Raw genomic sequence first — 25,562 nt, 5'->3', positions numbered from 1 at the left:
CCTTCTGAATTGCCCTTGGTTGCTATTATTTCTACCATATTTAATTACCCTTTGTCAAATGTTGCCAGATCTAAATTTCATCAAAGATTTTGTACCACTCTTTAGTCAGTAACAAATCTTGTGCGCTGTTTTAGCCACTGTCAGTTTTCACTTTGTGGTATTTCTAGAGCAACATGCATTATGAGCTGGATAAAAGCCATGTTTATTTACAAGTGCACAGTTTTGTCAGCATGAAAAAAGCATCCAGATATATTATCACCTCTCCCTTGCTACTGTTATCCCCAATCCCTAAGAGAGTGCTCCTTCGGAGGTCCCACATTTTTTTTCTTTCCTCCTGAAACGCATTCCACAGAAGAGTGATGATTTTTCACAAGAGAATGAGGACCTGTCCCTGTAGGGTTTTTATTTTACCCATCCACATATCCAGTGCCTCGCACAGATCCTAGCACACTAGAGGGTTCAAAGAGACCCCCACATTCACATGGATAGACAGGCAAAGGAGGTGCTAACCAAAAAAGTAAAAATAAATAAAATTCCTAAAAAGTTATCCTAAATTGAACTCACTTGTACAGTTGGATAAAGTTCGCCTCTTCTCCCCTCATAAAATATGGCCGTGTATTGAAAGAAATCTTGACCGATGCTTATAATCCTGACCTTGTCATGATATGGGGGTAATTCTGACTTTTGCCTCTTTCCCTTTAAAAGCACGTCTTATTTAGCAGCAGCCTGTTTCCTGTAGAAAGTGACCTGCACCGCCACAGCAAACAAGGGGCAGGCCCTCTGGGGGACGCCATCTGGCCCGCTAGCGGAAGCGCGTTTACCTGGCCGGCTGGCCGGGCGGAGGAAGGGCCGGCAGACACAAGCCCGGGCTGAGGCCGGCACGCAGCAAGGCCGGAACAAAGCCGGCGCGGAGTCCACGCGTCGCCCAGGCAACGCGGGCCTGTTCCCGCCCTGATTGGCCAGGCTAGGCGCGCGCGGGGCCTGCTGGGAGAGCACGTCCCCGCCGCCGCTCCGCCGGTTTGAACGTGGCGGGCCCGATGTGGGCGGCGGGGCGGTGGGGGGCTGCTCGGCCCCCTTCCGACGCCTGGTTTCCGGCTGACTGCAGCGCCCGGTCGCGGCCTTCCTCGGGCTCCGTCTCCGCGCTCACGGCGAACGCCCGCGGGCAGGGGCTGGAGGCGGTGCGCTCGCCATCCCCGCCGCTGAGCTACAGCAATTCCACCCGGTCGCTGTTGTCTCCCCTCTGCCACCAGAGCTTCGCGTTTGACGACGACGGTGACGCGGCGGATGAAGAAGAAGTGGACGAAGATGCCCACGACTCAGAGGCCAAGGGGGCGAGCCTGGGAGGAATGGAGTTGCGGGGGCGCGCCAGGTAAAAGCGAGGCCGCCGGGCCCATGCGGCCGCTCTCAGGATGCCTAGGCCCCTCTGTGTACCTGCTTCTGTGGCTAAGCCCGCCTGCCCTCGTCCCAAAGGCGGTGAGGTGGTGCTCCTTTCTGCGCACAGGCCTGGGCCCCTTCCGAAAAATGACCTCACGTTTTCTGTGATCCTTAATCCCTTTCCAAACTGAGAACATGATGATTGCTACCATCTCACTCCCCAGATAAAAGTACATAGTCTCAAACACAGAATTTTGCTAACATTTTAGGAATTGTATGAATACTCAAAAATCTTATTGTGAGCACCAGAACTCTTCTCCAGACTTTTTTAAAATTTCATTTCAGAGAGAGAGAGAGAAAGAGAGAGAGACATCAATGATGAGAATCATTGTTTGGCTGCCTCCTACGCGCTCCACACCGGTGATCAAGCCGGCAACCTGGGCATGTGCCCTTGACCTGAATCTAACCGTGATCTCCCGGTTCATAGGTGGATGCTCAACCACTGAGGCACTCAGGCTGAGCATCTTGTCCAAACTCTTAACACCAAAACGTGGTCCACTGCACCTTAGTAGTACCTGTAGTTATTTGGGGAAAAAACACAAAACAGACCTGATTGCCAGTGAAGTAGATTGTCAGAAGCAGTATACTTTTTTTTTAATATATTTTATTGATTTTTTTACAGAGAGGAAGGGTGAGGGATAGAGAGTCAGAAACATCCATGAGAGAGAAACATCAATCAGCTGCCTCCTGCACACCCCCCACTGGGGATGTGCCCGCCCCGACCGGAATCGAACCTGGGACCCTTCAGTCTGCAGGCCAGCGCTCTAACCACTGAGCCAAACCGGTTTCCGCAGAAGCAGTATACTTTTTATGTCACAAATAAGGAGATGAAGCAGAGAGAGTTTAACCGTGTCAGCCTCATTATCCAGAGACAACCTTGGGTCTGAGTTGAGCACTGAACAGTGGAATAGAAGTCACTGAATCAAAGACTGTTAGAATCAAAGAGATTATTAAAACCATCGTAATTTGTTCATTTCTACAATTATTCTTTTGGCAAACATTTACTTTGTGTCACATATCAGTCTACATACTGGGGACTATAAACGAGATAAACATAGTCTCTACTCTCATGGAATTAAAGCCTCCATCAAGTCACTCATTTTACAGATAATAAAACTGTGGCTCAGAATACAAATAAAAAGTTTGATTCAAAGGCATACACCCAGTTATTAGCAGAGCTGGGTGGGCCTAGTGCCAAGCTATAGCAATTGCGTTCTCACTTTCCTATACTAGATGGCCTATTACTGGATATGTAGAAATGGGAACAAAACGCCCATTCCTGCAGGAATGTGTTTTTCTGAGACAGGCATAGTAATGCAGGTCCATTCTGGAGTAGGTTCATGATGTCATCTTCAGAAAACAGTTACAGGTTTCTGATTATCCATCAGTGTAAGGCATAGTACAGGAGATCTAAGAAATATAGACCCATGCTTTATGTATAAGCATCAAGATAGTCTCCTACATATAAGGCATTCATAACCAGAGTGAGTGAATGGAATATGGAACCATATGAAGTGACTCTTATACACAGTTTTACAACAGTGAGACTCTTAAGAATGAGAAGCAAAAGTAAGTACATTGGTGGGAATGGAGATCAGTAAGAGTAGCCATTAAGTCACTTGTTCAGACTAGTTGTAGCAACAAGAAACAGACCTTTGATCAACCTGATAGTAGGACTAATGGTAGAAGTAGACTGTAAGGAATCCATTTTCATGCGGGTCTTTGTAGGGATTCTTCTGTACTGAGTTGGCTCCAAAGATTTTTAAAATAAAGTTTAAGGCTTTGGAAAATACTTTCTCAGCCTAATCAACAAGACAATGTAGACACAGTTTAGCCGCCTAAGGAATGCTGGCCCATCAAAACCACAGCTCAGCTGCTGAGACCTTTCATTAGCTTCCAAGATCCAAAGCCCTGACCAGAGGAGTTGAACAGATTTATATCTCTCCTTAGCCAACGCCTGAAGGAGCTGGTGGCAACCTAGGGCCAAGGCTGCCTTCCTTATCACAGTCCATTCCCTATGATTCAAAAAGGAATCATAGATGCAGGAACTGTTTTCAAATGATTCAGACAATTTAGCACTTCTTCTCAGGAAGGATAAATGTTGAAAAAAAATTTTTTTTTCGTTTCTTCTGCCTACTTCTAACCTTAAGTTGGTGCTCTGGACAGTTTGGGGCCGAATGGGATGAGGTGAGCAGCCACAGTTCTGGGTAATCTCTGTGGACTAGGGCAGTGGTCGGCAAACCGCGGCTCGCGAGCCACATGCGGCTCTTTGGCCCCTTGAGTGTGGCTCTTCCACAAAATACCACGGCCTGGGCAAGTCTATTTTGAAGAAGTGGTGTTAGAAGAAGTTTAAGTTTAAAAAATTTGGCTCTCAAAAGAAATTTCAATCATTGTACTGTTGATACTTGGCTCTGTTGACTAATGAGTTTGCCAACCACTGGACTAGGGCGTAAACATAGAGCTGCCTTCTTTTCCATCCTTCACCTGCCACAGTGATCTGACTGGCAAAACTTACAGGGTAAGGCTTTTTTGAGCTAGACTCAGGCATCAGCTGCACATGATAGGTATGAACTATAGGGCCATGCTCAGGATGCGTTGACCTTACAGTGGACTGAGTGAAGCTCACAGTTGACTTCAGACAAGATAATGAGTATTTTCCTGGAGTCTTGTAATATGCATTGGGCCTGCTGTTTAGTGAGCTTTATCCCTGGTTTTTAAATCACTATCCATTAGGAAACCCATGTCTTAATAAAGGTTTTGGTCATAAACAGCTGCTTATCAAGCCTCTAGTGATTATGGGTAGAGCTATTATATACATATATATATCAAACATTTTGAACATGTTTGTTAAAAATATTAAGGCAAGAAATTTAATATTTAAAGCGTCATTTTCTAAAAAACACTGATCTCCCTAATTTATTCTCTCAACAAACATTTCTTAGGAGCCTACTCTATTCTAGGCCCTAAGGTAGATTCTTGAAATAAAGTATGCGTTAAGACATGTCAGGAATTCATGGCCTATGGCAGAGATGGGCAAGCGACAGAAAGCCCAAGGTGCTTAGTCCAGATTTTTTGCAGAGTTTCACTGTAAGGCAGTAAAGATAATGCCTGGGTTGAATCTTGAAGAGACAGTAGGAATTATCCATACTCCTCCTCCTCCTACTTCTGAATGACATGTACCAAATGTGTACTGCATGCTCGAACTGTACTCAGTGCTTTAGTGTGGGCTGTCTCATCTAGTAATAATGCAGGTAGCCACTGTTATCTCCATTTTACAGATGAAAATGGAGGCTTAACGAGGTTACAAAATTACACTAGGAAGAAACAGGTAGAGATGCACCACCCCAAATGTTTTATTCCCATATCTCAGCCCTTACTCTGGCCATATGTGGAGGTGGAAGAAAGGAATTTCATAGTTTTAGGCAAAGCTGCAGAGCACAAGAGCATGGCACATTCATCAATCTCCCTAAGTTCAAACAAGATTGAAATGTAGAGTCTGGATCCGCCATTGGTGAAAGAAGAGGCAGGAAGATAGGGCCAATTCATGGGCATCGGGAGTTTGAATTGCATCTTGTGGGCAGAGGAGCCACTGAAGGACTTTGTGATGGGGGGTGCCATGATAGAAGGATGCATTTGAAGGACGAATCTGGCAACAGTGTAGAGAATGATTATAAATGGAGGGAGAAAGACCAGTTATGTCCAGACAGTGGCTTGAGAAAACGGAAAGAATTGGAATAGACATAACTAGTGGTTATATGGTGTGGGAGATGGGGGGGAGCAGGAGGAGTCAGATCTGGGTTCCTGCCTTGGCTACCTGGGGAGGTGGTGGTACCCTTCACTGAGGTAGGATTGTAAGAAGAGGAGTACAATTTTTCTTGGTGAGGAAGGGTAGTGAGTACATGTTGAAAGATGATTAGACTTGTTTTGGGTTGATTGAGTTTGATAGTGAAGTGGAGCTGTCTATCAGATGGTTGGAAATAAAGGCCTGGAGCTCAGGAGAAAGACCTGGTCTGGAATAACTGGTTCGCACATTATCAGCACATAGAGATAGTTGAAACTTGGGAGCTGATGAGGTTGTTCTATAAGACTGAGAAGGAAAGGTACATGGAAGAAATACACAACACATCTGTATCTCTTTTCCCCTAGAACAGTGGTCGGCAAACGGCGGCTCGTGAGCCACATGCCACTCTGTTGACTAATGAGTTTGCCGACCACTGCCCTAGAATAAAAATTACGTCCTATTGAGAAATAGCAGCAGAACAAAACAAGTAAGCTGAAGCTGTGAAGTAGAAAACTTGTTCACTGCAGTGGGTTAGGCAATTGGTTGCCTGAAGTAGGAATGAAGAGCTGAGTCTATAATCTAGTATCTAGAGCTGCCTTGGGTTCTGAACAAACTTTCTCTGAGTGCTGACCAGCTTTTCCTGTTTTAGGAAGCTTGTGTATTTGGCCAGAAGCCTGTGTTCTTTATTTAGTTGCGTACTTAGAGTTTTTCCCCTCTCCTCTTCTCTTTAGCTTGAGTAAGTAGTTACTTTTCCCCAGACCCAGAAAAGACAGTCTGAGAGAGGTCTGGTGAGCTTGGTAAGAGGTAACAATTATGGAGAGTCATACACACACACTGTCTGAGAACTGGCAAAAGGGAGTCAACCAAAATGCTAAAGAATACAACGGCCATATACTGTTACGTAACTTATTTAAAAACAATTTTATATTTGGTGATCAGGGCCGATCAGGTTCCCCACCTCCCTGCCTCCTCTCCTCCTCCTTCCCTAGCTCCCTCAGCACCCCGCCGCTGCCGCTGGTCACCCGCCATGTTCTGCGCCGCCCCCTGGTAGTCAGCACATGTCATAGAGAGCGATCGAACTCCCGGTCTCCTGGTCAAACTCCTGAGGGGACACTTTGCATATTAGCCTTTTTTATATACATATATATAGATATAGTTATATATAGATAGATAGATACAGATATATATGTAGATAGATACAGATATATAGATAGATAGATAAATAGTCTGTATATATATATGTATTCGTTATTTAAGGGAGGAGAAGGGAAAAGTCTGCTCCAGGATCTGATTAGGATCATGTGTTGTAATTAGCTGTCCAGATATAAGATTTTTAAGAAAAAGATATTGTTGTCATTGAGGCAAATGGACTGGGTGTCTGTTATCCCAATAGATTTTTAAAATAATGTGATTTTAGAAGATGAAGGCATTTAAAGGCAATTTATGGGTAAACTAATTCAAATATTGGAGTTCCTTTTTGTGATTTTTCAAATGTATATTTATATGTAATTCATATATATTTACTTATTTAAAATTACAGTATTGTAAATAGATTATTAAATTCTACTTTTACTGTACACCTAAGTGATTTTGACTATTAAGCCAAAGAGTACAAGTGCTGTAGAGTGTCCTCTCTTTTGCAATAGTGTGGTTGAATCCAAAGATAACCAAGAAGAACAGAAACAGGTGTGCTTACCAAAGAGCAGCCTGACACCATGGGAAGTGTGGTTTGTTGGCAAAGAAAAAGAAGAACGTGGCCGCCTGCAACAGAGAGCTCTAGAGGTAAAAGTAGACAGTATCCTCTTTATTTAATCCACGAGCTCAAAAAGTAGAGCTGCTGTTGCAATTAAAATGTTAATATTATCCCTCAAAACAAAGTGCATTTGTTTGTATTAATAACTCATATTGTAGAAATAATACATGGTCATTATAAGAACATTTGGAAAATAGAGCTAAGCATAATTTAAAATATTAAAATTTTCTCTAATCTCACTACCTGAAGATAAACACTGTTAATACTAAGGTGTATAGCTTTCCAGATTTTCTTCTATATAATTTAAGAAATAAGTATGTGCAAGTGTATCTATACAGACACATACAATGGAGCTTCACCATATCTACAATTCAATTGCATATACTTTGTATAATTTTTAGGAAAGGAGATAAACAAAAATTGAAATAGAGATAGGAATCTACCCACATGTTACTCAGAGCTTGTGCCTTGAGTGAGTTTGTGCTGAGAGATAGGAATCTGCTGGGCTTTCGGAGGTTTTCAGCTTCTCTCTGCTTCCCTGCCTTGCTTGTGGATATTTCTGTACTAGTGATTTTCTCTCTGAACTCTCACCTCCAAGCTCAAATGATCGAGCTACGTTTTTACACGAACCCATCATTCTTTCAACTCTTACTATTTGTTCTTTAGAACCTAGCAGCCAAATATATTTGGATAATTTGGTATTTTCCATATCTGGACTCATTATCTGAATTCTTCCCTTTCCCATCACAGAAAACAAGTAGATTTGAGTGGTGAGGGATATTTCTCGTTTTTTAATGAAATAGGAGCAAACTCTTTTGTAACCTGCTTTTTTCTACTGGTTACATTTATTAATATATTTCAATATCATTAAATATTTTTACAGTGTCATTTTTAAATGGCTGGCTAAGGTTATTAAAATATATTAAAAATTTATTGAATATATATTAGGATATAGTTAATGGGTTCACTATTGTTGGATATTTAAGTTTATTAGTAATCATGTTGTCATAAAAATTCTTGGAACTAAAACTTCGCCCTCCATGGTCTTCCTTGGAATAAATTTTCCACATCAGTTTTGAAACTCAGGAGGCTTGGCATGATTTAAATGATTGTAGAAACCAGTACCTTCTGCTCTTTCCCTATTCATGATATTTTGTATTCTAAACTACAGATTTATGCCTGGAAAAGTGCACAGTAATATTTGTTTCCTCTTAGAAGGCCACAGAGTCTGAGAAAGACCATATGGTTTTATGTAAGGCAGGCTTACTTAAACTTTATGCTTCATTCAGTTTTCTTATCTGTACAATAAGGATAAAATAATATGGGTCACAGGATTTTTGTGAGGATTAAATGAGACAGTATAAATATGGCTGGTGTTATTTTATTGTTATTGATATTATTATTCACAGCCTCACTAAAACTTTTTCACTTATTTTTAGTTTGTATTATTGAGACCACAGACCCTCCATTACTTAGTTCAGTAGTTTTCAAAATATTTGTTCATGGTGAGAAATCTACTTTGCTTCATGTCACACACACATACATATTTGAAACAATATCTTAATTTTTGCAAAACCTGGTAGGCTATTCTTAAATTTTTCTTTCTTTCTTTCTTTCTTTCTTTTTTTTTTTTTTTACTGATTTTTAGAGAGAGAAGAAAGGAGAGAGAGAGAGGGAGAGAAACATTGATGTGAGAGCAAAACATCAATCAAGCCTGTAATCCAGGCATGTGCACCCACTGGGAATCAACTGGAAACCTTTCAGTATATAGGACAACAATCCACTGAGCCACATCTGCCAAGGCCTTTTTTGGGGTTGTTTTAAAGGCCTGTTATAACCCATTCAATTGGTTTTAGAGTCACAGTTTGGAAAACACTGCTCTAGTGAGTCAGTGGTAAAGTGGAGTTTAGTTTATGATATTTATGTTTATCTCTAGCCTCACTAGAAGTCACTTGTTACATTAGGAAAAGGAGTCTGCCTGGCTGGTGTGGCTCAGTGGTTGAGCATCGACCCATGAACCAAAAGGTCACTGGTTCAATTCCCAGTCAGGGGGCGTGGAGGAGGTAGCCAATTGATACTTCTCTCTCATCAATGTTTCTGTCTCTCTATTCCTTTCCCTTCCTCTCTCTCATTAAAATCAATAAAAACATACTTAACAAAAAGAACCTGAAGGTCTTTTAGAGTCAGCATACAGTAAAAGAAATGAAATTCATAAGGGAGCCTGGGCTTTGGAGTCACACAGAACAAGGCTGAACTTTTAGCCTTGCCATTCTAACTCTGTGGCCTTCAGAAAATTACTTAGATTCTCTGAGCCTCATTCTCTTCATCTGTAAGCCAAATGTTAGAGAGTCAATAGTAGAGTGTTTAAAAGTTATGTAAATTCTTGAGCAGTCCTTGGATTCAAAACTTGGACCTTGGGCAAATTCTTAATCTCTTTCCACCTAGATTTCTTTACCAGTGAAAGGGGGAAAACAGTATTTACTTGATTGTGTTAGGAGGACTCTGAACATCAAGGAATGGCCTACTATACAGAAAGCACTCAGTAAAAGTTAGTTGTTATTTTGTGTTAAAGGAGATAATAAACTACTGGAGATTTGTTTTGAGAGCAGACTAAAATAATGAATACAAAATCCCTACCACATTGATTAAGCATGTAGCAGAGTATAATTGGTTGAAAGATTAAAACCTTTTCATGTATTTAGTATTGGCAGTTCTTATCCTATATAATAAAGAGCTAATGTGCAAATGGTCGTTGCACCCTCGCCCCGGAGCCGGGGGACCTGAGGCCGCGCCCCCTGCCCGGCGGGGCTTGACGGGGGACCTGAGGCTATGCCCCCCCTGCCCGGTGGGGCTTGATGGGGGACCTGAGGCTGCGCCCCCCCCACCCGGCAGGGCTTGACAGGGGACCTGAGGCCGTGCCCCCGACCCTGGCGCCAGGCCGGGGGACCTGAGGCCGTGCCACTCTCCCTGCAGGGCTTGATGGGGGTGGGGCCAGCTGTGTCTGCGTCTTGCGTGATTTCATTTCGAGGCGCACGCGGGTGGTTGGGGACTTGACTCTAGGTCCCGCAGCGCACCCCAGACTCTGACAGGAGGGAGATTTTCATATACATATTACTAATTTTCTTTCATCTATGACACTTCTATTATAGAGAAAGGGCAAATAGCAATATTAAAATATTTCCTCTAATTCCCTTTTTTTAAAAAATCTTTATTGTTCAGATTATTACAGTTGTTCCTCTTTATTCCACCCCCATAGCTCCCTCCACCCGGTTCCCACCCCACCCCATGCCCTTACTGCCCCCCCCCCCCCCCGGACTGTCCTCATCCATAGGTGTATGATTTTTGTCCAATCTCTTCCCACACCCCCCCACACCTCTTTCCCCCCGAGGATTGTCAGTCCACCCCCTTTCTATGCCCCTGATTCTATTATATTCACCAGGTTATTCTGTTCATCAGATTTTTTATTCACTTCATTTTTAGATTCACTTGTTGATAGATATGTATTTGTTGTTCATAATTTTTATCTTTACCTTTTCCTTCTTCTTCCTCTTCTTACAGAATACCTTTCAGCATTTCATATAATACTGGTTTGGCGGTGATGAACTCCTTTAGCTTTTTCTTGTCTGTGAAGCTCTTTATCTGACCTTCAATTCTAAATGATAGCTTTGCTGGGTAGAGTAATCTTGGTTGTAGGTTCTTGCTATTCATCACTTTGAATATTTCTTGCCATTCCCATCTGGCCTGCATAGTTTCTGCCGAGAAATCAGCTGACAGTCGTATGGGTGCTCCCTTTAGGTAACTAACTGTTTTTCTCTTGCTGCTTTTAATATTCTCTTTGTCTTTTGCTCTTGGCATTTTAATTATGATGTGTCTTGGTGTGGTCCTCTTTGGATTCCTTTTGTTTGGGGTTCTGTGCGCTTCCTGGACTTGTAAGTCTATTTCTTTCACCAGGTGGGGGAAGTTTTCGGTCATTATTTCTTCCAATAGGTTTTCAGTATCTTGCTCTCTCTCTTCTTCTGGCACCCCCATAATTCTGATGTTGGTACGCTTGAAGTTGTCCCAGAGGCTCCTTACACTATCTTCATATTTTTGGATTCCTTTTTCTTTTTGCTCTTCCAGTTGGGTGTTTTTGCTTCCTCATATTTCAAATCTTTGACTTGATTCTTGCGATCCGCTAGTCTGCTGTTGGATCTCTGAGTATTATTTTTTATTTCAGTCATTGTATGCTTAATTTCTAGTTGGTCCTTTTTCATATCCTCAAGGGTCTTGCTAAATTTATCGGCCTTTTCTAGAAAATTCTTGAAAAATCTTATAACCATGGTTTTGACCTCTATATCCAGTAGTTTGCTTTCCTCCATTTCTTTCATTTGTGACCTTTATCTTTGTCTTCGAATTTTGGCTGCTTCCCTGAGTTGATAGAGTGGCTTTGTGTGCTAGGTGTCCTATAGGGCCCAGTGGCTCAGCCTCCCCAGTTACCTGAGGTGGACACTCTTGGTGCACCCCTTTGTGGGCTGTAAGCACTGTCTTGTTGTAGTTAAGCCTTGATTGTTGTTGGTATCACTGAGAGGAACTGACCTCCAGGCCAATTGGCTGTGAGGATCAGCTGTGTCTACGCTAGGAGAACTTCTGTGCTGGTGACACCCTTATGAGACAAGACTTGCTTCAGTGGGGCTTTGGTGCTCACTGAGTCTGCCCCCTGAGTGTGTGCCTTATGGATCTGAGGAGTTGTAATCTGGACGGTCCTACTCTGACCCCTGGGTACACTGGCTCTTGGATCTCCAAGGAGGTGCTAATTTAGCCTCTGCCTGAGGCCACCCAGCAGGAGCTACGGAGAGATCTGCAGATTCCTCCTCTTTGTTTGGGTTTTGGAGGTGCCCAGATGAGGCCCAGCTGTGAAGCAATGCAAGCTGCTGTGGGGCCTTGGGCCTTCTTTTGGATGTTCTAGGTCTCTCTGATTCAGCTGCAGTTTGATAGGTAAGTTTAGATTTCAAAGGACCAGGCTATTTGTATTCAAAAGCCTCTACACACAGCTTGGATGGGGTGGAGTCTCAGGGCGGAGCAAACAGCAATGGCTTCCCGTCAGCCCTGCCCAAGAGGCCCCCGGGTCTCAGTGTCCCTTGGTAATCACTGCAAGCACCTCTGAGAGAAAGCCGCCCTCGAGTTCCGCCCACTACCAGACAGTCCAGTTTCTTTCCGTATGAGTCTGGGTCCCCAGAGTCTCACCGGGAACTGGAGTTCAGAGCAGTCGGGAGCTTGTGTCTCCCTTCGGCTTGGAAAAGCCAGCCGCGTACTCAGTTGCCAGCCCTCTCTGTGCGCGTCCGCCTCTGTACCTCTGCACTTTACTTCAACAGCTCCTCTGAGTCTCAGTGTGCTTTTCTCTTCCCTTCTAGTTGTAGAATTTCCACTTAACCAGCCTTGCTGTGGTTCTGGATGATGTCCGTTTTGTCTTTTAGTTGTAATTTTGAAGTGGTTGTGCGAGGCGGCAAGTTCAGGTGTTTACCTATGCCGTCATCTTGGTTTCTCCTAATTAATTCCCTTTTAATGTGAGCAAATTTCGTGCACCGGGCCACTAGTATCTTATAACTTCTATATCATTACTTAGCTCTAAAGCAATTAAAATATTTTAGCATGAATCTTATTGTATCAGTCATGCCAGTAATATAACTTATGGGCCAACTCCTCACTTTCTTATAAGCTTATTTTGAGCTATTGTGGTATTCATGGTCTTTTCATGACTTTCTCTTTGTTTTATTTTATAAGTTATGCTTTCCTTATTTTTTGTTCTTATTTATTGCATTCTCTAATTTGTTTATAAATCCTATCATTAAAAGTACAATTTGTATAAGGAACAATTCATCTCAGATCCCTGTTAAACATGAGGGGCCAGAAAGTAACTTTGCCAAGGTTTTTAGTTAGTGGCTAAGATGGGATTGGATCCTAGTTTTTGACTTCCAATTTAATAAGTGTTTTTTCCACAATACTAATATGTATTTTAGAAATAAATGGGTCAGACTTAGTATTTAATTTTGAATTTACCCTGGCTTTCTAATTTTTTTTTCTTAATAACTTAAAGGAAAATATAAAGGATAGTTGGTTATTAAAAAGAAGATACCTTTGCTGAAACCGGTTTGGCTCAGTGGATAGAGCGTCAGCCTGCGGACTGAAAGGTCCCGGGTTCGATTCCGGTCAAGGGCATGTACATTGGTTGTGGGCACATCCCCAGTAGGGGGTGTGCAGGAGGCAGCTGATCGATGTTTCTCTCCCATCGATGTTTCTAACTCTCTATCCCTCTCCCTTCCTCTCTGTAAAAAATCAATAAAATATATTTTAAAAAAAAAAAGAAAAAAAAAAAAGAAGATACCTTCTCATATATTTGATTTCAGTAACAGACATTTAGATTTGTTTCAGACATCTCTATAAGATTGAGTTAAATTATTTTAACCCATCAAAATTAAGATGGTAAATATGATAAATGTTGAATATTACTATTATGAAAAACTAACATTGGTTTTGTAGATCATATAAATTTTACTTAAATTTTTATTATTAAAAAAAACTTTTTAACAGACTGCCCTGAATTCTCTATAGCCTTTGTTAATTCTAATTTTTAACATTTGCTTTAGCATTTTAGTACAATCTGATCTAAATTATAGAAATTATCCAGTTTGTGAATAATCTGAGGGCTTTTCCCCCCAGTTTGCCTTTGGCTATTTCATTCATCAGCCCTTAGTGAATAGGGTGGGACACAGAATTTTTGAAACTCAAAACTGTCAGTTTTTGTGATGGTTACCTTCAATGGTAAACTCTGGTCTTTGAAAGTTGACAAAAACTATTGAAATAAAAATGCTGTTTAGGATCCTCTTTGCATTTTGGTTTTCTATAATCAAGCATTTACTCTGTGGGAAAATAGCTGTAATCCTGTTGCAGTTCAGTGGTGTACCAGAAGACGACCTAGGGGCCTTGAGAGAGAAGGCTCCAGCCATGTCCAGAAGAGACTTGCTTGGTGGGGACAAATGGAGGCATTCAGGGTGGGAATGCTGGAGCCAGCTGCGGAAGGGAGGGTTCTGTCTCCAAATGTGATGCGTATTCTGGCGGGGGGGTGGGGGCAAAGTACTTGAGTGGACATCCTGAGATTAGAGCACTGTCTGGGTCAGGGGTAGGATTTTCTACATACTTTTTGGCCCTTCCTTTATCTTTAACTCTTATGTCAACATTAACTAAAATTTGTGAGCCATAAAATAGGAACACAAAGTCTGATTTTTCTTTCTGATTTTTGAGTTCACTTTTATGAAGATTAAAAGGATACATAAATATAATCAATCATTCTTTACTTATATATTTAAATTATTACTTTTCTTGAAAATAAAATTGAGGACTAAATAGGGAAATTTTGGATATATGATTGTTAGATCTGTATGTAGCCTGTCATACACACACACACACACACACACACACACACATATGTACATACATACAGACAGACATACATGTTTTTCCCCTTTTTATTTCCTTGCTCAAGTCCATACCTTTCCCTTACAACTCACATGCTGTGACAACCTCCTAGTCAGTCTCCCTCAGAATAGTTCTGACCCTTGTAATGCAGTTTTTATCCTTTATCATTGAGTTCTAAGTCATCCCTTTGCCATGTATTCTGGCTTCATAGTGTTCAGTTTACTCTGCTTGTTTCAAAAGAGCTTTTCCCACCTAGTTACCATACACTAGCCCATCACCCCCAATCTCTTTTCTAGTCAAGCCAATTCCTCACTGTTCCTCTTATAGTGCTCATATTTGACCACTCTGGCCTACAATGTTTCTCTTCTCATCTTCCCTTCCATTCTTTTCCTTTTTCTAAACTTATACATAATACCTCACAATGTAGTACTCAATTCTTGTGTGTATATAGGAGATTAGTTCAGAGACTTCTGGAATTTCATCCCTGTGTCTCAGTTCATGCTATCTATAGTAGGCATGCAATAAAAAAATATATATATATTAAGTGAATAATCAAGGAATAGCAGCTGCAGAGGTAATGAAGAATGTTTTAAAGCCAAGATGGCTGTTTTACTCTGGAGGCTGTCGGGAGTATGATGTTTAAAAGTTGGAACTGAGTGAGGGCAATTCTTTTCTATGCAGTGGAATTACAGGATGCTAGGGCATGAAGACAGGTATCCTGTGCATCAGTTGTTCTAAAGTGCAAACCATATTTTCTTGGTGTCAGGTTTTATCTTCATGTCATGTAACACACTGGAACTGTCTGAGAGCTGCAAACTTGTCCTTTCCACTCCCACTCATGCTCAGGTAGATAGGTCTTTGGGAAAGGGAGGGAGGGAAGGAGGAATGAGGTCCAGTGGAAGATATAAAAGTATCTGATTATTAGTATCTAAGGAGAGAGAAGAAAAATAACTAATAATTATGGTAGTAGGGTCCTAGGAGTCTAGTTTGAACAGCATTTTCAACTAATGCAGTAATTTAACTGATGAGTGACAGACTGGTGGCACTGAGCTTGTAGTTTTATTTGGCCATACCTTCCACATTCTTTCTCCTGAGGAAATGCCCAAACGTGTAGATTCCAGTGACAGCAAGGCCTATGGGATATGAATGTGGTGTTGTGTTACACTCCAGCAGCTATAAAATGAGTGAGGAAAAATCTTGATTTTTTTTTTTCCTAAAGAAAATTGAATGCCTTCTGTATGACTGAATTAAAATTTTAAATTTAGGGATTATTTAATTCCTATTCTTTATCTTCCTCAAGAATCTGGAAGCTTTTTATAACTGTAAAAAAAGTTGCAATTCCCTTGAGCTTCTGCCAAGAGTGTACAGTGATGCCAAAATTTATGTGTGGGAAAGTTGATTTCAATGAGGGTAATTTAGCTGAAGTTTAGTCTAAGAAACTAGTGTTTTGCTGCCAAGCAATTATTTGCATTTCTAAAAAATGACTTATACTTTTTACCAATGCTTTTTTTTTTCATCATAGACTAGTTACTTAAGTAAGTTATTGTTACTAATGGTGTATTTTCTATAAAGGAAACTATGTCCTTGTTTAATTTGGTTAACCTCAGCCTTTTAAAAAATATGTGATTTGAGTACTTCTATTATAAGTTGCCTTTTGTTTGAATAAAATTCACAGGAATTAACTCAACAGCTAGAAAAAATAAAAGAAAAGGAAGAACGTGAAAAAAGAAAGATAATTGCTGAAGAAAAACACAAGGAATGGGTTCAGAAAAAGAATGAACAGGTGAGGAGAAAAATTACACTCATACATCCTGACATCTCTTTTGCTAGGTGTTCTTCCTGTGACTCTTCATTGCCTAGGTTTTTCTTATTTTCTCTTAGATTCTTTCTTTTCTGACCTGATTTTTTTTTCCTACCCTCATGGACATTTATGAAGTTTCTGTCTTCCGCCCTTTGCTCTGCTTCTCTCCCTTTTCCCACATGTGGCCTCCAGCTAATCATGAAGTCTGTACCTCTACACCTGACCTCCTGGGGTCTTGGATTTCTGACTTAGGTTGGTTTCACCTCTGAGCCTGCAAATCTGAAACAACCCATTTTTGCCCATTCTCCTTGGATAGAACCATTCTCCTAACTGCTCTAATACTGTTATTGGTACTGCTGTCATCTCAGACACCTGGGCATAATCAGAATTCTTCTGTCATTTATCGTCATCCCTTCCTTTCCTTTACAGTCACTCCTGTTGTGATCTCTTCCAGTCTGGTCTCATTACATCTTTCAACTTGTGTTGTTTGTTTGTTTATTTTCCCATATTGGAATGTAAGTTCCATAAGGGCATCGATTTTTGCTTCTTTTTTGTCCAGTTCTCTAGCAGCTAGATCAGTATCTGACACAATAGATATTTGTTGAAGGAATGAGTTCATACCCTGTGTTCCTGGCAGATTAATCTTGCTGAAACAGTCAAATGTCATTTCCCAATTCAAAATACATTTCTTGTGATTCCTCACTGTCTTCTGCATACCGTTTTAACAATTCCAGCCTGGCCGGTTAAAGACCTTCTCCTCTCTGCCCTTGGTGCCATGTCTTCTGCCTGTTTTTATAGCAAAGGTGGAAATTTATTGAAGAACAAGTACAGACTCCCACGTGGGGAGGGGGAAAGAGTCCCCCTGCCTGTGGTTTCCTTATTCTATGCTGTTGATTCTTACTGGTGTTCTTTTGGGAGTATACCCAGGATTCGCATAGCCAATCTTCTTGGAGTATTAGTTTTACTGGAAAATTTTGAGAGGAAATTTTTTTTTTTTTTTGTAAAGCAAACACAGATACTTAATGGAAGAGAACATAAATTTGATATGATAGATTTCAGAGAAATTTTGAGCTTTGGACTGTACTGTCCAGGCCCCAGGGATGTGTTCATGAGAAATGCTAAGGACATTTTTCTTCTGTTTCTCACTTCATTTTTTTATGTTATTTTATCAGCTTGGAATCTCATTATATCCCCCACCTTACCTTTCCCTTCATTATCCAACTCAAAGCATTTCCTCTTACAGGAATCATTCGCTGATCAGATGCTAGAAACTCCTTCCTGAATCCTGTTCACATTTATCACTTTGTCATGTATACGTTGTGTTATTATATATTTTATTGCTATTTTGTATTGTGTACATATCTTCATTTTCTTGATAATTTTAAGACTTAAGGGTAGGAATTAATGTTTATATTTTTAATTCATCACAATATCTAATATAATGCTTTATAATACAGTAGACTTTTGTTGTTGGAATGAATAAATGAACAAATGAATGAATGGTATTATCTTTCAATTTTAATACAATATTGTATTGGATCACAAGTTAAAAATTTTGTAAATACTTGTCAGTTTGTTATCTTGTGAATATGTAGATTGATACTGCTTTTTAAATTATAGTCCAATTTTAAGAATTTAGTTAAATATTTAAATTGTAGGGCAAAGTTTAAAATTTTTAATCCTAAGTTTTTGTCCTTAAATATTGTTATAATGTCCAGTGATATTAGTAGAGTACCTAGTAAATCATTTCAGCAAACTGAAGATGACGTAGCTTTCTTCCTCCAGGTATAATAAGAAGGAAATGGGCTAGACATATGTGTGTTTTAGCCATAAATGTATTTGTTCTTTACTTCAGAAGTATATCTTGATTATAATTAATTTAGCATCATTCCATAATACAACAAGAAAGAGTTCCTTGTGAATCAGTGCCAAAATCAAAACAAATCTATATGACCATTACCAGGCTTTGGGTGATACTTTTTTGAAGTAACTCAAAAATAAAAGAGTTTTACATGTATACAATAATAGCATGCTCTCTCCTCTAAAAGCTTCTCTTATCTTCTAACTCCATTAAGCTCATTTTACCATGCCAATCAAACATAGTTGTTGTTTTTCTAAGAATGTAAGATACTGCTGAGAGATGATATATTCTCTGTGTTAATTAGTGGCAGTAGATCTAATCCAATTATTTGAGAAAAATTTTTTCTTCTGGAGGGAAATGGCATGCCCTGACATCAATCACTAATTATTGAAAGCAGGATTCCACAAGGTTGGGAATAGTTCACAAAAGAACCCTGAGAAATTGAGTTTACTTATTCTGCAGAAGTCTTGTGCATGTTAAGAAATAACTGATTACTCAAATTTCTTTTTCCTTTAAAACCTATCAGATTTCCTATTTCAGACTTAGTTACATTTACCTCTGTTTGTAAAGGCTGCTCTCCTGGTTCTTCTCTGTCTGTCTGGCATCTAGCTTTTTCCTCCTCTGTTTACATTTCATGGTGTGTGGTCCTTTGCTGCCTCCAGCCTCATTCACATTTTAGCTGGATCTGTGGCGTTATTTTCTCTTAGTCATTTCACTGTGTTCTATCAAAAAACCAGACAAAAGGGATTTATGTATCCATTAGCAAAGCTAGTTTCTTATACTATGACTGTAAATTGTTAAATCTGTTTCAAATAAATGGCTTATCTCATCTGGTACTCTTGCATTTATGTTGTCATACTAATTCGTTCTTTCAGATTTGTTTTTGCAGTATGTTATCACATATTTTGTATAAGGGTCTTTACCTCCATCGTTTCAAAAGTTATGTAAAAATGAAATTATTTTTAATTTTCTAAAACATGAAACTGATTTTTTTAATGTAAAAAATAAAATTAACTTGGGTCAACAAAGTGTATGATTGGTAACACGGTTACCTGTGTATCCTTCATGCATTCTACACTTTTACCATGTGCCAGGTACTATTGAAGGAACCAGCGTAGGGATTCAGAAACCTTAGCCAGTTGTTTTGTTAGTTTCCTTCAGATTGAAGAAGCAGAGGTTCTTTCAGGGCCCCATCTTTGCAAAGGGAAGATTTACTGTTGTGCTCTGTGTGGGATAGAACTGGAATGCCAGAAAAGCTGAAGCCACTTAGTGGCTGGCCTCTCTCTCAGCACCCCCCTGTGTGCCGGCTCTGCTCTCCTTGTGCTAACTGAAGGTATACCATTCTCTCTCCTCTAGTTTAATCCTATGGAGAGCCTGTCTGGTGTGCTAAGATCTTCTTTTAGCTATAATTTACAACAAAATATGCCGATTTGAAGTTTGACAAACATGTTCCTGTATAACCAGCAGCACAGTCAAGACACAGGACATTTCCATCACTTAGTTCCCTTGTGCCACTTTGCATTCATTTCCTGCTCCCCACTCCCAACCAGTCCCAACTCCAAGGAAGCCATTAGTCTGCTTTCTGTCCCTGCAGATTAGATTTGCCTTTTATAGAATTTTATATAAATAGGATCATAGAAGGTGTACTCTTCTGTTTTTAAAATTCCCTGTTCTATGTATTAAGATCGTTCATTTTTATTGCTGAGTAGTATTCTACTCTATGGAATACCACAAATCGTTTATCCATTCACTAGTTGATGTACAGTTGGTTTGTTTCTGGTTTGGGGTATTATGAATAAAATTCTATGACAACTTATGTGCAAGTCTTTTTGTAGACATTTGTTTTCATTTATCTTGGGTAAATGCCTAGGAACTGAATTGCTGGGTTGTATGGTAAGTATGTGTTTAACTTTATAAGAAATTGCCAAACTGTTTTTTAAAGTGCTTGTATCATTTTACATTCCCACCGCTATTGTATGAAAATCCCAATTGCATCACATCCTTGCCAAACATTACATTGTCAGTCTGTTTCATTTTAAATCATTTCAGTCAATATGCAGTGATACGTCATTGTCATTTAATTTTCATTTCCCTGAGATCCAATGATATTTAGCATCTTTTTATAAGCTTATTTATTGTGTTAGCCTACTAGGGGTGCCATAACAAAACACCACAGGCTGAGTATGAAACAACAGAAATTTATTTCCTTAGACTTTGTGGTACAAAAGCAGCCATAGACAATAAATATGTAAATAAATGGGTGTAGCCACGTTTCAATAAAACTTTATTTTAAAATACAGGCAACAGGTGACAGGTCACAGGTGGACCATATTTGGCCTTCAGGCCATAGTTTGCTAACTTCTGGTCTTACATAGAATTACATAGCCAAAGATTTGTCTGTATGTGCCCCTATAGCAATATTTAATGGGCCAAATGTTATTTGTTCTCTGTAACTCACTAATGGTGAAGATTTATCCAAGTATTCATATTCTCAAACTGTCCAAGAATGTATACATTTGTGGCTCCTATTTTAGAGGGTAAACATCCATTAAAAAACAAATACTCAGGGCAATCTAACAGGTTGTAATTTCTGTTCACTAATTTATTCATATCTTTATTGAGCATTTACTGTTTACTCAGCACTGTCTCAAGCTCTGAGTATACTTTGGTGAACAAGATCTTTATTACTGCCATAATTAATCTTACAGCCGAGTTGGTTAACTAAAATTGACCAGGTAATTGCAGGTATGTTATATATTTTCACAAGCCATGTAAGTGTCAACTACTATGTTACCACCTATTTTAAGAAATAACACAAATTTAGAAGATTACTGTAGATAAAACTCCATCCTCATATGAGGATAATTACAAACATTCCAATTAAAATTCCTTTACTTTTATTTAAGAAAAGGAAAGAAAGGGAACAAAAAATTAATAAAGAAATGGAAGCAAAAGCAGCAAAGGAACTGGAGAAAGAACATTTGCAAGAAAAAGCAAAAGAAAAATATCAAGAATGGTTAAAGAAGAAAAATGCTGAAGAATGTGAGAAGAAGAAGAAAGAAAAGGTATTTAATCAGTTAGAATACATTACTTTGGTGTTTATTGTATAATAAGTTTCTAATAGAAAATTGGCACTATCTTAGCATAAAATAAATACATGAAGCTATCCTTACTTATTATACTATGCTTAAGCTTCAGAAATGATTATGCATTTGTGGTTTTCTTAGGTTGAGAAATGTTAATAAGCCTATTGATATTTTTTTTCAGTTAGGTTCAAACTTCTTATCATTGTTAATGCTAAATTTTGGTGGTACTTTTATTACATTGTAAATTACTATTCTATTTTAAAACAGCAAATTGCTTTTTTCTTCTTGGGTTTGATGTCTACATACCATATCCCTGATCATGTTTAGTTTTGCTCTCAAATTAGAGAAATATGATTTAATATTTATCATCAGTAAGCCATTGGGGTGGGAAGCTGCTGGGGAAAAGTAAGTACAATGTTTAGTTACAGAACATCCCTGGAGATTCTTTGGTCTTGTCATTTTAAGGAAAAAGAAAAACAACGTCAAGCTGAATTACAGGAAAAGAAAGAAATAGCAGAAAGAAAGTTTAAGGAATGGTTGGAAAATTCAAAAAATAAACCTCGTCCAGCTGCAAAAAGCTATGGTTATGCCAATGGAAAACTTACAGGTTGGTTTTTATGTTATGTGGCTTACATAAATATGACTTGCAGAAGTAAATATTATACATTATCTTTTCTCTTGACAGAAATAGAAATGTGTAAAAATCATTTTTCTTTCAAATCACTATTTTCTGGAAGATTATATTATAATACACCATGTTCCTGTGGAATACTACAAATTTATTGTCATTCTCTATAAATTAGATATATTTTAAAGGCAATAGTTGCAAAACTGCAAAGTAAAAAAGGATCTCTTACCCTTTGAGACAGCATGGAGGGACCTGGAGAGTATTGTGCTAAGTGAAATAAGCCAGTCTGAGAAAGACAAGTATCACATGATCTCACTCATACGTAGAATCTAGTGAACAAAGTAAACTGATGAACAAAATAGATCCAGACATAGAAGCATGGAACAGACTATTGAATCTCAGAGGGGAAGGGTAGGAATGGGTGGGAAGAGATTAATCAAAGAATTTATATGCATATATGCATAACCCATGGACACAGACAATAGTGGGTGAAGACCTGGGGCCGGGGGGCAGGTGCGGATTAGAAGGGGTCAGTGGGGGAAAGGAAGACATATGTAATACTTTAAACAATAAAAATTTTAAAAAAAGAAGTTACATTTTCATGTTTTTTGGATTACAAAGCCTTAAACGGGACATTTTTAAGGGGTGAGTTTTCCTCCCCTTCTTCTAACCCTTTTTGGGGCAGAGCTCCCAATGGTTTGACACATTCCTTCTGCAGGTAGAGTACCAGGCAGCACATGAAGCAGGTCTGATTGGCCTTCAGGCTGGTCTGATTACAAATGATGGTGCATGTTTTTCTTTGTGCTTCATGTTGGAAGCTCATACCTTGCTGACAGCTGCCTTCACTTGTTTAAGTGATTTATTATTAAAAATACCCCCATTCTGTTTTGTTCACACAATAGAACATATTCCAGACTTTGTTTTGACCATCTTGGTGAAGTGTGTGTTGACATATCTATGCAGGCAGAGTGGGTTGCCAGTGTCTGAATGACACATTCCTGCTGTCAGGATTGGGCCTCTCCTACATGTCACAGAGGTCATCCGCTACAGCTACTGAGCGTGGTCTGCTCCACGTTTTTTCTTTCTCCTTTGAAAAAAATGCAATAAGCAGTGGTTTTAACCAAACTATTGGGCAGTTAAGATAAAACTTTAGGAGGGAATATACATATTGACTAGAGGTTAATTGCTAAAATAATAGATTTTTTTTTTTTTTTTGCTTTCAATGAGTTTTATTCTTTAAAAAAACTATTTTTATTGATTTGAGAGAGGAAGGAAGAGAGAGAGAGAGATAGAAACATCCATGATGAGAGAGAAACATGGATTGGCTGCCTCCTGCAAGTCCCTCACTGGGGATCGAGCCCACAATCCGGGCATGTGCCCTTGATCGGAATCGAACCTGGGACCTTTCAGTTCACAGGCCGACGCTCTATCCACTGAGCCAAAGCAGCCAGGGCATGAGTTTTATTCTAATAAGCATCATATTTGTCTGTAAATGCCCTTAAGTCTCTATTCTTAATGCCCATATCATTTTTATAAATTATGAAATAAAGGAATTTATGTGCATATAGTGACTGCAGAATTCGAATCTGATTAACAAAATGTTCCTCCTTCAGAATAACTAGTTAGGGGACATCGTTTCCTATACATCTTACCAATTGTACGTTCCCTAATTAATAATAAAAATTACAGTGATACTATGAAATCTTAATAATTTGAGTGACAGCGATTTATGTATTTATTATTGTTTGTTAATCCTCACCCGATGATATTTTCTTCATTGATCTTTAGAGAGAGTGGAAGGGAGGGGGAGAGACAGAGAGAGAGAGAGAGAAACACTGATGTGAAAGAAGAGCTGGAATTGAACCTGGAGTCCCTTCAGTCTGCAGGCCAATGCTCTAACCACTGAGAAACTGGTGAGGGCCACAGTGATTTAGAACTTCAGTGATTCGAAATGGGAATCTGACTCATTTTAACCACATATGCAGTGTAAAATTTTTTCTGTAAACTTTAGTGTCTAGTTAGGAGAAACTAGTATACAGTCAGTGATTTTCCAGATTCAGGTAGAAAAATGAAGATTTTGTTCAATTTAAAGGTTCTAAACTTAAAATCTTAGTAAAATTTTTATATAGATTTTAACATTAACATTTCTTTGGACTCTTAGAATTATCATTTACATGTTAATTTGTACTGCAATATTTACTGTATTTGGAAAGTTACTTGTTTGAAAGTATTCAAAAGTTCATTTTAATTGAATCAAATTGACTTACCAATGATATTTTTGCCCTTTTGATATTTTAACATTTTTCTAGGAATTTAAAAATAACTAGTTTCTTTGATCTCAAGTTTTTTTTTCTTGTTTTGTTCTTGTTTTTTAATAATTTAGGTTTTTACAATGGAAATTCTTATCCAGAACCAGCCTTCTATAATCCAATTCCCTGGAAACCAGTTCATATGCCTCCTCCCAAAGAAGCCAAGGATTTATCCGGAAAAAAACCTAAAAGGCCTGTGATAAGTCAGCCACACAGGTCTTCATCTCTGGTAATTCATAAAGCCAGAAACAATCTTTGCCTTGGAACTCTGTGCAGAATACAAAGATAGTAGATGTGGGAAATTGCATGCTTTTACCTGTAGATATTTAATTGTAAAATCAAAAGTTGGTTTTTTTTACTGCTCAGTTGGTAGTTCAACATTTGATGTGATTATTGACAAGTACAAATTTTTGCATTTATATATGGAGTTCTTAGAATTTATTAAGGAAGATATTTTATACATTTTCGTATTTTTAAATGCTTCAAGGTTGATCTTGGCATACTGTTTTGAAGGATAAGTGACTGACTAACAATTGTGTTTGTATTTAGCTTGGATTAAAACCACTGTGATACCAAAATAAATAAGTAAATCAATCAATAAATAAAACCACTGTGATAGAAAGCCAACAATTTTTCTTGTGTTCTTTCATACTTTATGTTATTTGTTTGTGTTTATGCTTATAAACATAATAAGATTAAATCATTCAAACAAGTACTTCTAAAGGGGGTGCTCAAGGTAACTCAGAAGAATATAAGTGTTAGAATCTTACAGTAATCAAGAATAGTCTTGTTTGATGGCTTTTCTCTATGTAAATTTTTTTAAATAACTAACTGAAGGCAGTTTTATAATAAACAAATGAGGGTTGGGATTTTGAAAGGAAATTTAAAAACATAATTTTGTCCTCTGGATCTTAGATAATTAGTAATCTTGAGACACTAATAATATGCTGTACTTTGTACAAATATATACTATGATTAGTTAGGTTTTTAAAATTAGGATTATCAGTACATTGCATTTAAGTGATATTTTACTGACGTTGAGATCACAGATCTTATTAATAAATGTTCAGCATAATAGTTCAAAAGATTACTAAAATATCACTCAGCACTTTTATTAAATTTTAAAGACCTGTATCTTTTTTAGGGGATCATCAGGAAATGAAAATTTGTTGTGGCAATATAAATCAGTAAGTTCATTTAAAAGTGACTGTATTTATATTTCATGTTTCTGCTACATTAGTCATTTGCCAAGTTTTTTATGATTAACCTGCAGTAGTATTGATCATTGCAAGAAAACAGCAATAGGATCTTTGAAGGGTATTCATGTCATCAGAAATCTAGGAAAATTCTAAGCAGAGAACAAACAGTTTGTTGAACCAATAATGGAGAGATTTAGAGAGGTGACCATTTTTCTCAGAACCTCTTAGTTACAATGAAACTTACAGATGGTCATTCTA

At 38.7% G+C, this 25,562-nt stretch overlaps 1 protein-coding gene across 2 annotated transcripts; it reads left to right on the top strand.

Moving 5' to 3' along the window:
- Window positions 1-983: 983 nt before the first annotated feature.
- Window positions 984-24,731, top strand: CCDC34 (coiled-coil domain containing 34). 2 transcript variants are annotated; one of them, XM_080640558.1, is made up of 6 exons: window positions 984-1,369; window positions 6,862-6,997; window positions 16,096-16,203; window positions 20,989-21,147; window positions 21,634-21,775; window positions 24,180-24,731. In XM_080640558.1, exons 1-6 carry the CDS (start codon window positions 1,038-1,040, stop codon window positions 24,392-24,394), a joined length of 1,092 nt encoding a protein of 363 aa, XP_080496684.1. In that variant the 5' UTR covers window positions 984-1,037; the 3' UTR covers window positions 24,395-24,731. The 2 variants fall into 2 exon arrangements, with proteins under 2 accessions (XP_080496684.1, XP_080496683.1); XM_080640557.1 differs by lacking the exon at window positions 16,096-16,203 and having other exon boundaries at window positions 1,020-1,369.
- The last annotated feature ends 831 nt before the right edge of the window (window positions 24,732-25,562 follow it).

This window comes from Plecotus auritus, assembly GCF_963455305.1.
Source record: "Plecotus auritus genome assembly, chromosome: 9".
Taxonomy (NCBI): domain Eukaryota; kingdom Metazoa; phylum Chordata; class Mammalia; order Chiroptera; family Vespertilionidae; genus Plecotus; species Plecotus auritus.
This window is presented reverse-complemented; position numbering and strand designations above follow the sequence as displayed.